The sequence below is a fragment of the Macaca thibetana genome, chromosome 3 (assembly GCF_024542745.1).
Source record: "Macaca thibetana thibetana isolate TM-01 chromosome 3, ASM2454274v1, whole genome shotgun sequence".
Classification (NCBI taxonomy): Eukaryota; Metazoa; Chordata; class Mammalia; order Primates; family Cercopithecidae; genus Macaca; species Macaca thibetana.
Window position 1 is genome coordinate 98,223,007 of NC_065580.1, and position 12,976 is coordinate 98,235,982.

General features: G+C 38.3%; 2 protein-coding genes across 8 annotated transcripts in view; one reads left to right on the forward strand and one right to left on the reverse strand.

Annotated features, from left to right (window-relative positions):
• HIBADH (3-hydroxyisobutyrate dehydrogenase) overlaps nt 1–12,976 on the reverse strand; it is a 316,476-nt gene that overhangs the window by 219,431 nt on the left and 84,069 nt on the right. The gene's annotated exons all lie outside the window — the stretch shown is intronic.
• TAX1BP1 (Tax1 binding protein 1) overlaps nt 2,229–12,976 on the forward strand; it is a 92,134-nt gene continuing 81,386 nt past the window's right edge. For 6 of the 7 annotated variants that reach the window (XM_050783185.1, XM_050783189.1, XM_050783186.1 and 3 more), the window contains exons 1-2: nt 2,253–2,403; nt 9,002–9,170. In XM_050783185.1, coding sequence (XP_050639142.1) covers nt 9,009–9,170 — 162 coding nt within the window. In that variant the 5' untranslated portion in view covers nt 2,253–2,403; nt 9,002–9,008. Of the gene's footprint in view, nt 2,404–9,001; nt 9,171–12,976 lie in introns of all 7 variants that reach the window. The other variant, XM_050783183.1, reaches the window with a different exon arrangement.

Below are 12,976 nucleotides of genomic sequence, written 5' to 3' on the forward strand. Positions count from 1 at the left end.
GATAGTGAGAAATGTCACATAAAACACACCTCTCTAAAGTCTGAAAAATTCTGAATTCTGAAATCCCTCTGGCAGAAAGATTTCACTTAAAGGAAGTGAATCCATATCTCTTCTAGCCGTAGTCCACTGCCATACACATAATAGGCTAACTTTAAGAAATTCAATTAAAGCCGGGTGCAGTCACTCGTGCTTGTAATCCCAGCACTTTGGGAGGCTGAGGCAGGTGGATCACTTGAGGTCAGGAGTTCGAGACCAGCCTGGCCAACATGGAGAAACCCTGTCTCTACTAAAGATATAAAAATTAGCCCAGAGTGGTGGTGTGCGCCTGTAATCCTAGCCACTGGGGAGGCTGAGGCAGGAGAATTGCTCGAACCTGGGAGGTGGAGGTTGCAGTGAGCCGAGATCATGCCACTGCACTACACCCTGGGTGACAGAGTGAGCCTCTATCTCAAAAAACAAACAAACAAACAAACAAACAAAAAACCCAACCCCCCCCCACTAAACCCAGAAATTCAGTTAAATACTAAGAGAGTATCTATTTATCTTGGTGGGAAAAATGTGGTGTAAAAATTAAAGGATCATTATTAAAATGAGTGAAGCAAGTTAAAATTCCAGAACAAATACCTTCCTGGGGAAAATAAGGTCTAAAAATTCAAGAAATTATTAAGAATAACAAAGTAAAAAAATACCTGTGAAAATGTCTTTCGAGACTAGCCTGACCAACACAGCAAAACCCCGTCTCTACTAAAAATACAAAAATTAGCCAGGCGTGGTGGCTGGCGCCTGTAATCCCAGCTACTTGGGAGGCTGAGGCACGAGAATCGCTTGAACCCGGGAGCCGAGGTTGCAGTGAGCTGAGATTGCGCCACGGCACTCCAGCCTAAGCAACAAGAGTGAAACTCCGTTCCCCACGCCCCCCCAAAAAGACTTTCAATTGTGGTTTTTATTAAGCATACTGTTTTTCTGATTTCATTAACTGAAAATTAGTGGTCATTAAAAATTTATTACATGTGAATAGGAATATGATTTAAACATACAAGGAGTGACATCTCTGACAAATTGTGCTTATAAAGTTCACTGCTATGTTTACATTTCTTAAGGGACACAGTTATTTCTACTACCAGAAGGCTGCTACCAGTAACGCGAGTGATAACTTAAGTTGATTATTCACACCGTTTTCTTCATCCATAAAATAAGGAGACTGGGACTAAATGACCTGTTAAGGTTCTTCTGAAATTCTATGATCAAGTATACTACCCAGCACAAGATCAAGTTAAAAAATGTCAATACATAGGAAAGAAATCAGTCTGTAAATACTGAGAACCTGTATTATCAAAGCTAATGTCTTCTGAAATAACGAAGTAAAGATGAAAGTATATGAAAGATAATTTTGAATGTTCTGTATTTAGAATGTGCTTCAACATTTAACGCGATCTAATTTACATACCTTTCAGGTGCTATTGCAAGTTTTATCAGGGTTTTATGGCAACAGACGAATATGATGAATTCGAATGGGACACACTGGCTTCTGTGAAGTTAGGATTCAAACTGAATGTCTAATATAGGAAGGCAATACATACAAAAGGCAAAAGTGATTTTAGAAATAACAGAACGCGGGACAAAATTCACACACGGAAAATGATATGGCTAACAAAAGCCGGTAACTCACAGAAATGCGGGTAGAAAAGAGGCCTCTCTGCTGGAGCGAGAGCAAATAGAATCAGACGGCATTAGAACTGAAAGGCTCCTAGGAGCTTTCAGTGAACAAAACTTCGTAGTCAAAAAAGCACAGGACGGGCCAGGAGTTGAGAGACAGTCCTGGAGTTTAGGTGTTTGCAGCCCTAGCCGTGTGGTAACTCCCTTGCTTCTCTGGCTATTTCCTTATCTATAAAATCGGTGGGTTAGTTTAGGCCGACTGAGACGCAGGCAGGGACACGGTACTGTTCATGGACCTCTGAGCTGCCCTTTCCACATCGCGGTTGAGTTACTTAAATCTCTGGTGTGTTTCCCCATTTCGTATGTCAAAATAATAACATACAATCAGAATGTAAATCCAGACGCACTGTTTTTCTGCGATTAACTTGCTGAGCGAAAATGGCAAAGACGAACGAAGGAGAGAACCATTCGGCCTGCGAGAGGAGGCACGCCTGGGTCCAGCTTCGCGTCCCGCGGCGCAGTAGGCTGGGGGCGTGTCGTCGCGGAGCGGCGGGACGAACCCTCCAGGAGGCGGAAGAGACCGCCCCGTGGGCGGAAGTGACGCAAGGCCTACTGTCGGCTGTGAGGGTAGGTGTAGCCGGTCTTTGGGGGTAGGCGGTGGTGGCGGAAGAGGTTCCGCGGCTGATGGCGGATCAGGATCGGAAGCCTGTGTAACTTTCTCCCTTGGTCCGGGAGTCTTTCCACTGGGTAAGGCGCCTCCCCGGTCCACCCCAGCACCTTGTGCGGGTCGGACCCCAGCTGCATCTCTTTTAGGGCTCGTGCTACACCCCTCTGCCCCTGTACTGTAGGGGCCTGGCCGGTCTCGGGAGAGGTCTCAGTGGTGACGAGGCTTTCCTTCCCGAGAACAAACCTTCCCTTCCGGACTGCGATTGTGACGGGGGTGTGGGCGACTCGGATCAGCCGTAGAGTTTTGGAATAGCAACGGGTGGCCGCCCTACGCGGAGGGAGGCCCGCGGGACAGGCCTTCGCGATTTGGGGGAGGCGTGTGGGACGGGTGCCCTTTGGCTGGGGACGAGTGACGCTGGCGACCCCCGAAGGAAAAGCTTCTGGTGTCCAAGGCTTAACTCTGGGATGACTGTTTTGAGGTCCCTGTGGGTGTTACCGGCTCAGTAAGCTGAGAAAACACGTACGTCGCGTCCGAGAAGGACGCTGGGGTTTGCCTCTGCGGAGAGAAACCCAGCTGTTTTGGTTTGAGTCGCCGATGGCGAAGGGGGCGGAGACTCCCTGCGCCGCCTACTTTTGAGGGCCGCGGGCGGAGTTGGCTGTTCCGGCTGATCTGCTTCACCTGGAATCCTTTCCCCACCCCCGCCCCAACACACCCCGCAGGTTCGCGAGGTGTGAACTAGTCCCGACCGACCTGCATTCCTCGCTCAGGGAATCTGTGGCTAGAGTTTAGCGTGCGCGTGTACACCTTATTAGTAAAAAATAGAGCTTAGCATGCGTTTGTGTGGGTGTGTGTACACACCTTATTGGTAAAAGTTTTGTTGGACAACACTGGCATATGACTTTAGACGTACAGTGTTAGATTTCCGATTTCACACAGTGGTTATGAATTGCTATTATGTCAGGCTTTAGATGGGAAAATCTTAATTGTTCAACTGTCTGCATTCTGCTGATGTTAAAATTTCTACGTGCTGTGCACGAACAATTACTAGTTACAAGTTTGGTGCTTAATTCCAAAAGGATTTAAGGAGATCATTTGAATAGAAACTAAAAGTGGGTTGATTGTCCTCAGTGCTTTTCGGGTTTAGAGAAGGAGCTGAGGACAGCCTTTCTCCTTCGTTCTGTTCTTTTCAAGGGTAAACTTGAAGTATTGTTTGATGATGCCGACTTCTAATAAAGTTTTATTTATTTTTCAAGCTGTTCAACTTCAAAGAACATCTTACTGTATTTTTTGTTTTATAGCCATCACGTTCTTTTTTTTTTTTTTTTCCTTGAGACGGAGTCTTGCTCTGTCTCCCAGGCTGGAGTGCAGTGGCACGATCTCGGCTCACTGCAACCTCCGCCTCCCAGGTTCAAGCGATTCTCCTGCCTCAGCCTCCTGGGTAGCTGCGATTACAGGCGCGCACCACCACGCCCGGCTAATTTTTGTATTTTTAGTAGAGACGGGGTTTCTCCATGTTGGTTAGGCTAGGGTCGAACTCCTGACCTCCTGATCTGCCCGCCTCGGCCTCCCAAAGTGCTGGGATTACAGGCGTGAGCCACTGCGACTGGCGCATCAAGTTCTTAAATTGTAGACCGCTGTTTGTAGTTCTCACTGCAGCCATATTTGTAGAATTAACCAGTAAATATCTTTTCCATAACAAAAGTAAAATTTTGGAATTCAGAGTTTCAACCTTTTTAATGATGTTGAAATAATTATAGAAGATCCTAACGATGCTCCTTGTATACTTCTTTTGGGGACTTTATTGTATTCTTTTGGAATGGATATGTAAAATCTGGGCTTTATGCATTTCTGTCTTTTTAAAGCTTATTTTGTCCCAAATAAACCTTCAGAAGAAGATAAAAATGTCCTCTCCCCTAATATATGTGGGCCAAGATCATAGCATTTTAGAAACCAACTTATAAAATCTAAGAAGTAAGTAAAAGTGGTGCGGGTGACACCTGAGCGGAATGTCTTGGCACTCAGGTGTAAAGGATTCTGGAACTAGGGATGCCTGCAATGGTGCAAGTTAATAGACTGGGGCCTTTGCTTTTGCCTCCTAGAAAAATTGCTGATTACATTTTTTTGGAAGCAGAGGTCTGTTGATAGTTGTTAAGTTTTTCTTTCTTTGAGCCACAGTGTGAATAATTGGAAACTGTTTGAATGTTGGACATTTTTTGCTTTCATATGTTTGCGTGTCCTATTGGACTGAAGTTTGGAGATAATTCTAAAGGTTTTTTAGCTGAGGATGTGAAAAACTTTCGGTAACTCTGTCAACCATTACCTGAATTATAACACTTCTAAAGATACAAAGTGTTCATATTCTAAAATGCAGTGTTTCTGCTGCAGTAGGTCTTATGTGGAGTGTTACTAATCTGTTTCATTTCTTTATTTGCTTTGGTTTTCCTATTACGGAAATTTTCAAACATACACAAAGGAGAATGAACAGTAAAATGAACTGACACTTTACTAATCTTGTTTTATTACCCCTCTAACATTTATTTTTTTCCCCTGGAGTTTTTAAAGCAAATCTTAGACATCAAGACGTTTCATTTGCAGTTAGTTTAGCATCTTTAACTGAGAAGGACTTTAGAAAAACACAGAATTGCCATAATTATATTATCACACATAACAAAATTATTTTTGAATTCTAATTGTTAGGACTGGCAAATTATATTTAATATTTATCTAAATTAAAAAGCTTAATTTGGCTTCATATGTTTAATGTACAGAAGTTCTTACTATGATCTATTTTTTAGTAAGTTCACTCAGGCTTATATTTTTGGGCTAAAGTAAAACAAGTATTGGGAACCACTGGAAAAATACTACCACAAAAGTCAAATCTGTTTTGGGGTTGAAAAAGTTCCAAGAGGAGTAAGTAAAGATAAGGTTGAAATGCTTCCCCACCCCCACCCCATGTTTATTTTAGCTGTATACATAACTGAGTGCCCACTATGTATTATTTATCTTTTTTATAGACATTAATGCATTTGCAAAATAATAAAATTGGAATTTAGACCAAAGACTCTATAGTATACAGTTTACAGCGTAACACACATAAAGAAATTCTAGAGGCATTGGAGCTTGAGGGAATGTAGGAGGAAACCTGAAAGAGGGCACTGTAGTCAGCATGTGTAAGCATTTCTGACTTTGTTTCCCAGCCAAATGTGTCTGGTCCCTTGATTGTTGACTGGACGTTTTGTACTTATCCTTGGCTTGCCAACTTACTATACTCCTGTTTGTGGAGATGCACTTTAGAGAAGGGGAATCAGAATTTGACATGGTAAAGCTGCTTGCTTCTACTTTGCTTTTTGTGTAGGGAGTGTACTTCTGTCCAACTGAGAGGAGGTTTGTACTTTTTCTCAGGATGTTAGTGAAGCTACACTTCCCAGGCATTACCACAAGGTGATGCAGTGACTTTGCATATTGTTTCTCCTCTCCCATGCGACCTTGACATTCTCAGTGAATTCCAGCATTTTTATAAGCTTGCCTGTCTCTTCAGTCTGTTATCTGTAGGAGGAGTGAACCAGAGGAACTATGTAGGAATTATAAATTTTATTATTTAAAATGGGTTGATTAATGACATATTTAGATTGCATTCATCCATGTAAACTTTTTAAATGATTTGTAGCTATATTTTAATAAGAAGAGTAAAAAATGACAAGGTACTGGAATGACTTTTGTAAAATATTTCTATAATTATAGCAATTAAATTTTAAAAAGATTGGAGTGTTGGAGAGAGATTAATGAAGGCGATTAATAGGATAATCACAAATTATTTTACTTTTCAGACTTGTAAACATTGTGAATACTATATTTTAAACTGAAATACTAGTGTTTTCTATTAGAAAATGTGAAATTCGGGGGAGGGTTTAAAAATGGGATTTCTGGTTAATAGGGCTATTTAAAACAATAGAAATAATACATTTATATATACTTGTAAAAATTCAAACAATAAATTGATGTAAAATTTAAAGTCCTTAAGTCTTGTTTTTACACACATCCCTTATAAGACTATTAACTTAGTGTATACTTCTTGAGTTCCTTTTGATGCATTTGTAAACATATACAAATACATATATGTATACCTATGTGCTATTTTGTACCTCAAAAACTTCAGTGAACTAAAAGTATAAGGTTGGATTGTGGATTTTTAAAAACTGTTTTAATTGAGGTTAACAGAAGTTTAAACACTTTTGCCTTGTCTTATAAAAAAAATTGTTACAGCTTTGTTGTTTAATTTATTTTAGGAAATGACATGTTAAATTTTAAGAAAAAAGTATTATTCTTAATCAGCTTTTGATTAAAAACATGGGACGTTTATTCTAAGCTAGTTTATTTCCTTCTTACTGAAAATCTTTCTCAGAGGAAGTGTGACTGTTCACTCGCTTCATAGAAAAATATTCTCTTGATTCAATTTTGGTAGTTGTATCTAATAGATGTTGGTTCAGTTGATTTAGCTATAGTTTCTTCTGTTGGTATCTTATAACCAGTAGTGACTTTTTTTTTTTTAAAAGAACTGGAATTGGTGATTTTTTCATCTTTCTTAAGCCACTGACTTGAAAAGAGATTATCATTAATGACTTCATTAATATGACCTCCCTGGGAGCCCAAATTAGCTCAGACAACTCAAAGAAACAAAATAATAGAACTCTTCAGTTATTTTAGGCAGAGTTCTCCAGTGTTTGTAAATGCTACCTTTTCATTTTTCTGATGGCTTTAGATTACCAGGTAGAGAGTGTACATAGTTAAGTCTTTCCATGAAATATGGTTGCTGGTAGCAAAGTCCCTTTGTTAGTGCAGAGGTAAAGGAGGATTGCTACTGAATATACTCTTTATCTTGGAATGCTTGCAAACCTCAGGTAGGGAGAGGCTAACAACTAGCCTGATACTCTACAGTGGTTTCCAGGTTCATGATTTACAGTCTCTTTTTGGGATATCCATTATATTCAGTAAAGCAGGACTTTGGCCGTAACAGAAGCAGAGGGGGACATAAGAAGAAAGTTGGTATTTTTTAAAGTGCTTATTATTACAAAACTTTAAAAATTTGCCTTAGTATTTCAAACAGGTCAGCAAAAGAACAGTTGTAAAAGCACACTGTTTCAGATCTTAGCAATAAGCCTTCTTACTAATGGCTAAAATATGAGTAGAGCCTTACTGCTGTGCTTGCTCTGTAGAAACTTCATTGATTTGTGAAGTAAATTAGATTAATTTGGTTAGCAAAAATCTTGCCCCAGTTTTCCCCATTATTACAGAGATGCCTGTTTTAATGACTCAAGCAAGTGCGGTCAGGACAGTCATAGTTTCTTATGTGTATTGTAGAATTAGTGATTGTACTGAGCCTGTGACAAACTCTGCAGATTGCTTTTTTGGGTAAATCCTCATTTGTTTCTGTTTTCTCAAAAGTAGAGCACAAAATAGGGAAAACATTTGGATCTTGCAGTTTTTATAATCTGCTTTCACCATTCATCTGCTATCCAGTGCTTGGTGTTTACTAAGCCAGTGAGCGTTCGTGAATTTCTAATAGATTTTCAACAGTATGTATTTTATTAACACTACATTCCTATTTTTATTTTTAAATATAAGTTTATTTTAATCAGTAAACATATGGAAAGGGTACATGAATACTAGAAGTCGAAGTAGGATCGTTGGACCTAGGATGAAATGATAGGTTTGTTATAGGTAGAGAAGAATGAATAAGCTGAGCCATTTCAAGTAGACCAGCTAAGATTTTACATGGTTTGAGAGATTTGAACAAGCTTGTACCAGAAACCCAAGAAGACAGGCTGGGTCTGGGATCTGTGGAAATGAGTGAGTTAGTAGTAGAGACTTAAGTTGTTGGATAGTGGTTCTCTTTTCTGGTTGCATACAGGATTGAGATTACTTGGGGAGATGTGGGGGCAGGGATATGTATATTCATATACACACCGACAGACACACATGCACACACCCCCAGGCCCCACTCCCAGAAAGTCGTTGTCATCTATTTATTTATTTATTTTTTAAAGGCCGCTAATGATTCTAATGTGTAACCAGGGTTGAGAAATGCTGGTCCAGGGGATTTAGAAGGGCAGGAATGTAGGCACAGAGATGTTAGCATCAGGTTTAGTTATAGGATCCCAAAACCTAGGGAGAGGGGAAGAGATGAATGGGATGGGCTAGGTTAGGGAGGAAAATGATGAAGCTCAAAGGTTCTCATAGGAAGGAAAAGTTAATTGACCCATAGCCATTAAAATACTGACTTTTAACTGTCCTTGTTTCTGTTTCTAGCGTTCGTTACTAGGAGCCAGCAGGTTTATATTGGCAGCATGTGCATGAAAACAGCTCTGGTTCATTTGGTTTTGATTCAGATAGATGCAGAGGGCTAGGCTTTCCAGGAGAGTTGAATTTTTGGTTTGGTTTTTTAACTTTTAAATGCCCACATAACTTTCTGAGCCAAATGGGTGTTAGTTATTTTCCAGTTTATCTGTATTTTTATATTTAATCATATTTTTAAGAAGTTGCAGTATTTACAAAGTATATATTTTCTTAATTATGACATGCAAATATAGTTGAAATTTATATTAAATATTATGTATTTTCTGAAGGCATAAGTTTATTCTTAGTTGGTATAATTTAACTTGTATGAATTACTTGTTTCAGATTCACAATGGCATCCTTTCAAGAAGTCCCATTGCAGACTTCCAACTTTGCCCATGTCATCTTTCAAAATGTGGCCAAGAGTTACCTTCCTAATGCACACCTGGAATGTCATTACACCTTAACTCCATATATTCATCCACATCCAAAAGATTGGGTTGGTATATTCAAGGTAAGAAAGCTTTCGGAATATGTTCTCCATGTAAACACTTTTAATTTTCTTTTAAAACAGATTGATAAGTAGCTTGTACTTGCCTTTTCTTAACTCTGCATTAGACTCATTTTTTTAAACGTCACCATGAAATATTTAACAGTGAGGGGTAGATAAAATGAATGTTGGTAACTCCATTTCACCAGATTTTCCTCTCTCATCAAAAAGTTTATCTTCACTTAAGGACTTGTGAACATTTTTTCAGAATCTTCTTTTCCTATTTTCTCCGTTCGTTACCTGAAAAAAAAAAGATCTTTTTCTTTGGGTTCTTATATTATTTACTGTCTTTTCCAGTCATCTGAAATTAATTTTATACAGCTTGACAGTCATGTTATTATCCCTTCTACTGTTGTCCTGCATGGCTTAAATATTGCTCAGATTGTATTACACAGTTTTAAGAGTATTCTGTTTGTATTACACAGTTTTAAAGTATTCTGTTTAACATGACTGAAGAGTAAACTCTTTGATGGCAGGAGTTCCAGTTCTTATATTTTACGAGTGATTTTGTATAATACTTTCTTGAAAATAAAGGTGATCATTACAGTGGTATACCTCACTATGCAGGACGTTTTCTGGCAATTTTAACTCTTCAGAATGTAGTGGAAAACCAAAACATAAGAGTGTCCTCTGAGCAGTCAAAATAATGTCATGAATGTCCAAACAGTAAAACACATTCACTTTTCTCCTGTGTTATTCTGTATTCTTCCTCAGAATCAGTTTGTTTTATTTTAGTTAGGATTTTTATGGGCTTGATATTTTGATTGTCTAACCTGTATAAAGTTAAACGACAAGGAAGAAAGAAATGAATAGCTGCTAGAAATTAGGCACATTGAAAGTGTCTAGAAGTAAAAGTCCAGCCTGATGGGAAGGCAGAATAACATTTGGACAAAACAAAGTTTTGGCATTTAACGACTTTTAGTTCCTTTCTTTGAATTCCTCATTTCTTGATGTTTCTGAATACAACATAATAGTTATTTACTGTAGTTATTTACCGTTTACTTTTTGTGTCAGCTTTTTAGGCTTGTTAGATCCCAAAATGGAGAAACATTCATTGTAACCGTTTTATGAAATCAGTAGTAGTTTTTTAATTTTATTTCTTATTTTTTGAGACAGGGTCTTATTCTTTCACTCAGGCTGGAGTGCAGTGGTGGGATAGTGGCTTACTGCAACCTGACCTCCTGGGCTCAAGTGATCCTTTCCCTGCAGCCTTCCAAATAGCTGGGATTATAGACACACCATGCCTGGCTAATTTTTAAATTTTTTTGTAGAGACAGGGTCTCATTATGTTGCCTAGGCTGGTTTTAACTTCCTAGGCTTAAGTGGATCCTCCGTGTCCCAGCCTCCCAAAGTGCTGGGATTACAGGTGTGAGCCACCGCACCTGGCCTCAGTAGTAGTTTCGATTTTATGGGAGATACTGGTATCAAGTTAAAGATACTGATTGAGAACTGGTGTTTTCTGTAGTAACAGAGCAGAGTGGAAGAAAACAGAAATGTGATTGAGGAAAAAGAAGGGCATTTCCAGCAGGAAAATGGTATAGGTTAAACATCCTAAATCTGAAAATCTGAAATGCTTTGAAATCCAAAATTTTTTGAATGCTGACATGATGTGCTAAGAAAATGCTCACTGGAACATTTTATGTTTTGGATTTGGGATGCCCAACTAGTAAGTATAATGCAAATATTCCAAAATCTGATGACCAATTTAGAAATCCAAAGCACTTCTGGTCTCAAGCATTTCAGATAAGGGATATTGAATCTGTATAAGCAGAGGCTCAGAGGTAGGAATGTTCATGAGAATGAGTAAGTCAGTTTACAGCATAAGCTTCAGTTAGGAAAGTTGTGGAAGATGAGATTGGAGATAAGTTTCATTCTGTCTATGGAAGACCTTCAGTGTTAGACAGTTTATAGACTTTTTTCTAAAGGGCAGTGAGAAGTCTTTGTATATGTATGGGTTGTTTGAAAAATTATGTTTCAAGAAGATGAATTATTACCTTTTTCCTGCAGACTCCTTTTTTATTTCTTGTATTTTTTCATTTTTTTTACAGCCAAAAGCCTGTGACTTTCCCTTCAAATCCAAACATCAGTTTTAACCATTTTATTACTTACATATTTCTAAATCCTTAATATCACTGCTCTAGTTCATGCCTTCTGTATTTTTTACCAAGACTATTGCAATAGGTCACCTGTTTTACCCCACTTTCATTCTTGTCCTCTAACCTTTGTTTTTTAACTGCTCTATATAAGCTGTAAAATGGAAACCTGAACATCTTTCTGTTATTTGAAACTCTTCATTAGTTCTTCATCATCTATGGAATAATGCGAAGACCAAATAACCTAGAGCCATACAGGGCTCCTGTATAAGATTTAATTTCCAGCTTCATTTTTGGTCATTCCTGCTGCTGCTTTTTTGCTTTGGTAATGCTGAACTATACTTCTTTCATTGTGCACTTTAAGGATTGTAAGTTTTCTCTCAGCAAAAAAGAAAAAAAATCTTCTGTTTAATACTTTTTCCATCCTTTTTGCCAGGATAAAACTTTAAAACTCAATAGGAAGTTCAAGCATATAGTAAAAATTTCAGGTAATACAGGAAGGCTCAAGGAAGAAAATAATCATGCTTAACACTTTTACCTAGTGTTAACTGTTGTTAACATAATGGTATATAGCTACATGTAATAAAATTACAAATAATTATACACATGCATAATGTGTGTGTAATAAATATATACACACATACTACTGATGCATCATAGTGTGTGTATATATTCATTGAACCAGTTTCTTAATATTGGAATTTACAGTGTTGCTAAATGCTTATCATTAATACGTAATAAAGTATTAATGTCTACCTATCTTCATTTTGTCTACTTATTTCATAAGGTAAGTTCTTGGAAGTAGAATCACCATGTTTATGACATTGTATGTTTTTAAGCACTTTATGTGTATAGCAAATTGCCCTCTAAAGTGATTTTGATAGACACCATATTGACAAGCAGGCAGGAAGAGAGTGCCTGGGTAGCAATTGTAAGGGAGGAGGAATGAAGATGGAAAAGTGGTATGCTTGAGAAAGTGTTAAGGAATTTGATTTGCTTGGGACAACTATCAATTAAAAATTTATTATTATTATTATTTTTAGAGACGGGGTTTTGCCATGTTGCCCAGGCTGGTCTCGAACTCCTGGGCTCAAGCGATCCACCTGCCTCAGCCTACATAAGTGCTGGGATTGATAAGTGCTGGGATTGTAGGCATGAACCACCGTGCCCAGCTGCAGATACCAGTTTTAGAAGATGGATGGGAAAGGTTAGTTTGGATCATGTTGTAGATTGTTTTAATATTTGAGGGATAGTTTTTAAGTAAGGAGTAATAAAGTTTAGAAGTGAAGCTTAATCTTATAGTGCTGAGTATGATAAATTGGAATTTGAAGAGAATGGAGGTAAAGAGAACATTTAGACTATCCTAATTTTCTGTGTGAAATAGTGAAAGCCTAAAGTGGAGAAGGAAGTAAGTTGTGTGTAATAATCCATAAATAGAATTCATAGGATATGTCAACAGTCAATTGAATTAGGACTGGCACTCATTCTATGGCATCTCAGTAAGGAGGAGCAAGGTCATGTGTTAAAAGTTGGGGAGGGCTTGAGTATAGATAATTGTCCTTGCTACTGTGGAAGAATGTCACAGGGAATTGGAGTAGCTTAACCAGAAGATTACTAAGCAGCAATTTTATGACTTTCTCCAGAGAGATTCAGCATTTGGAATTGTGTCAAGAGTGC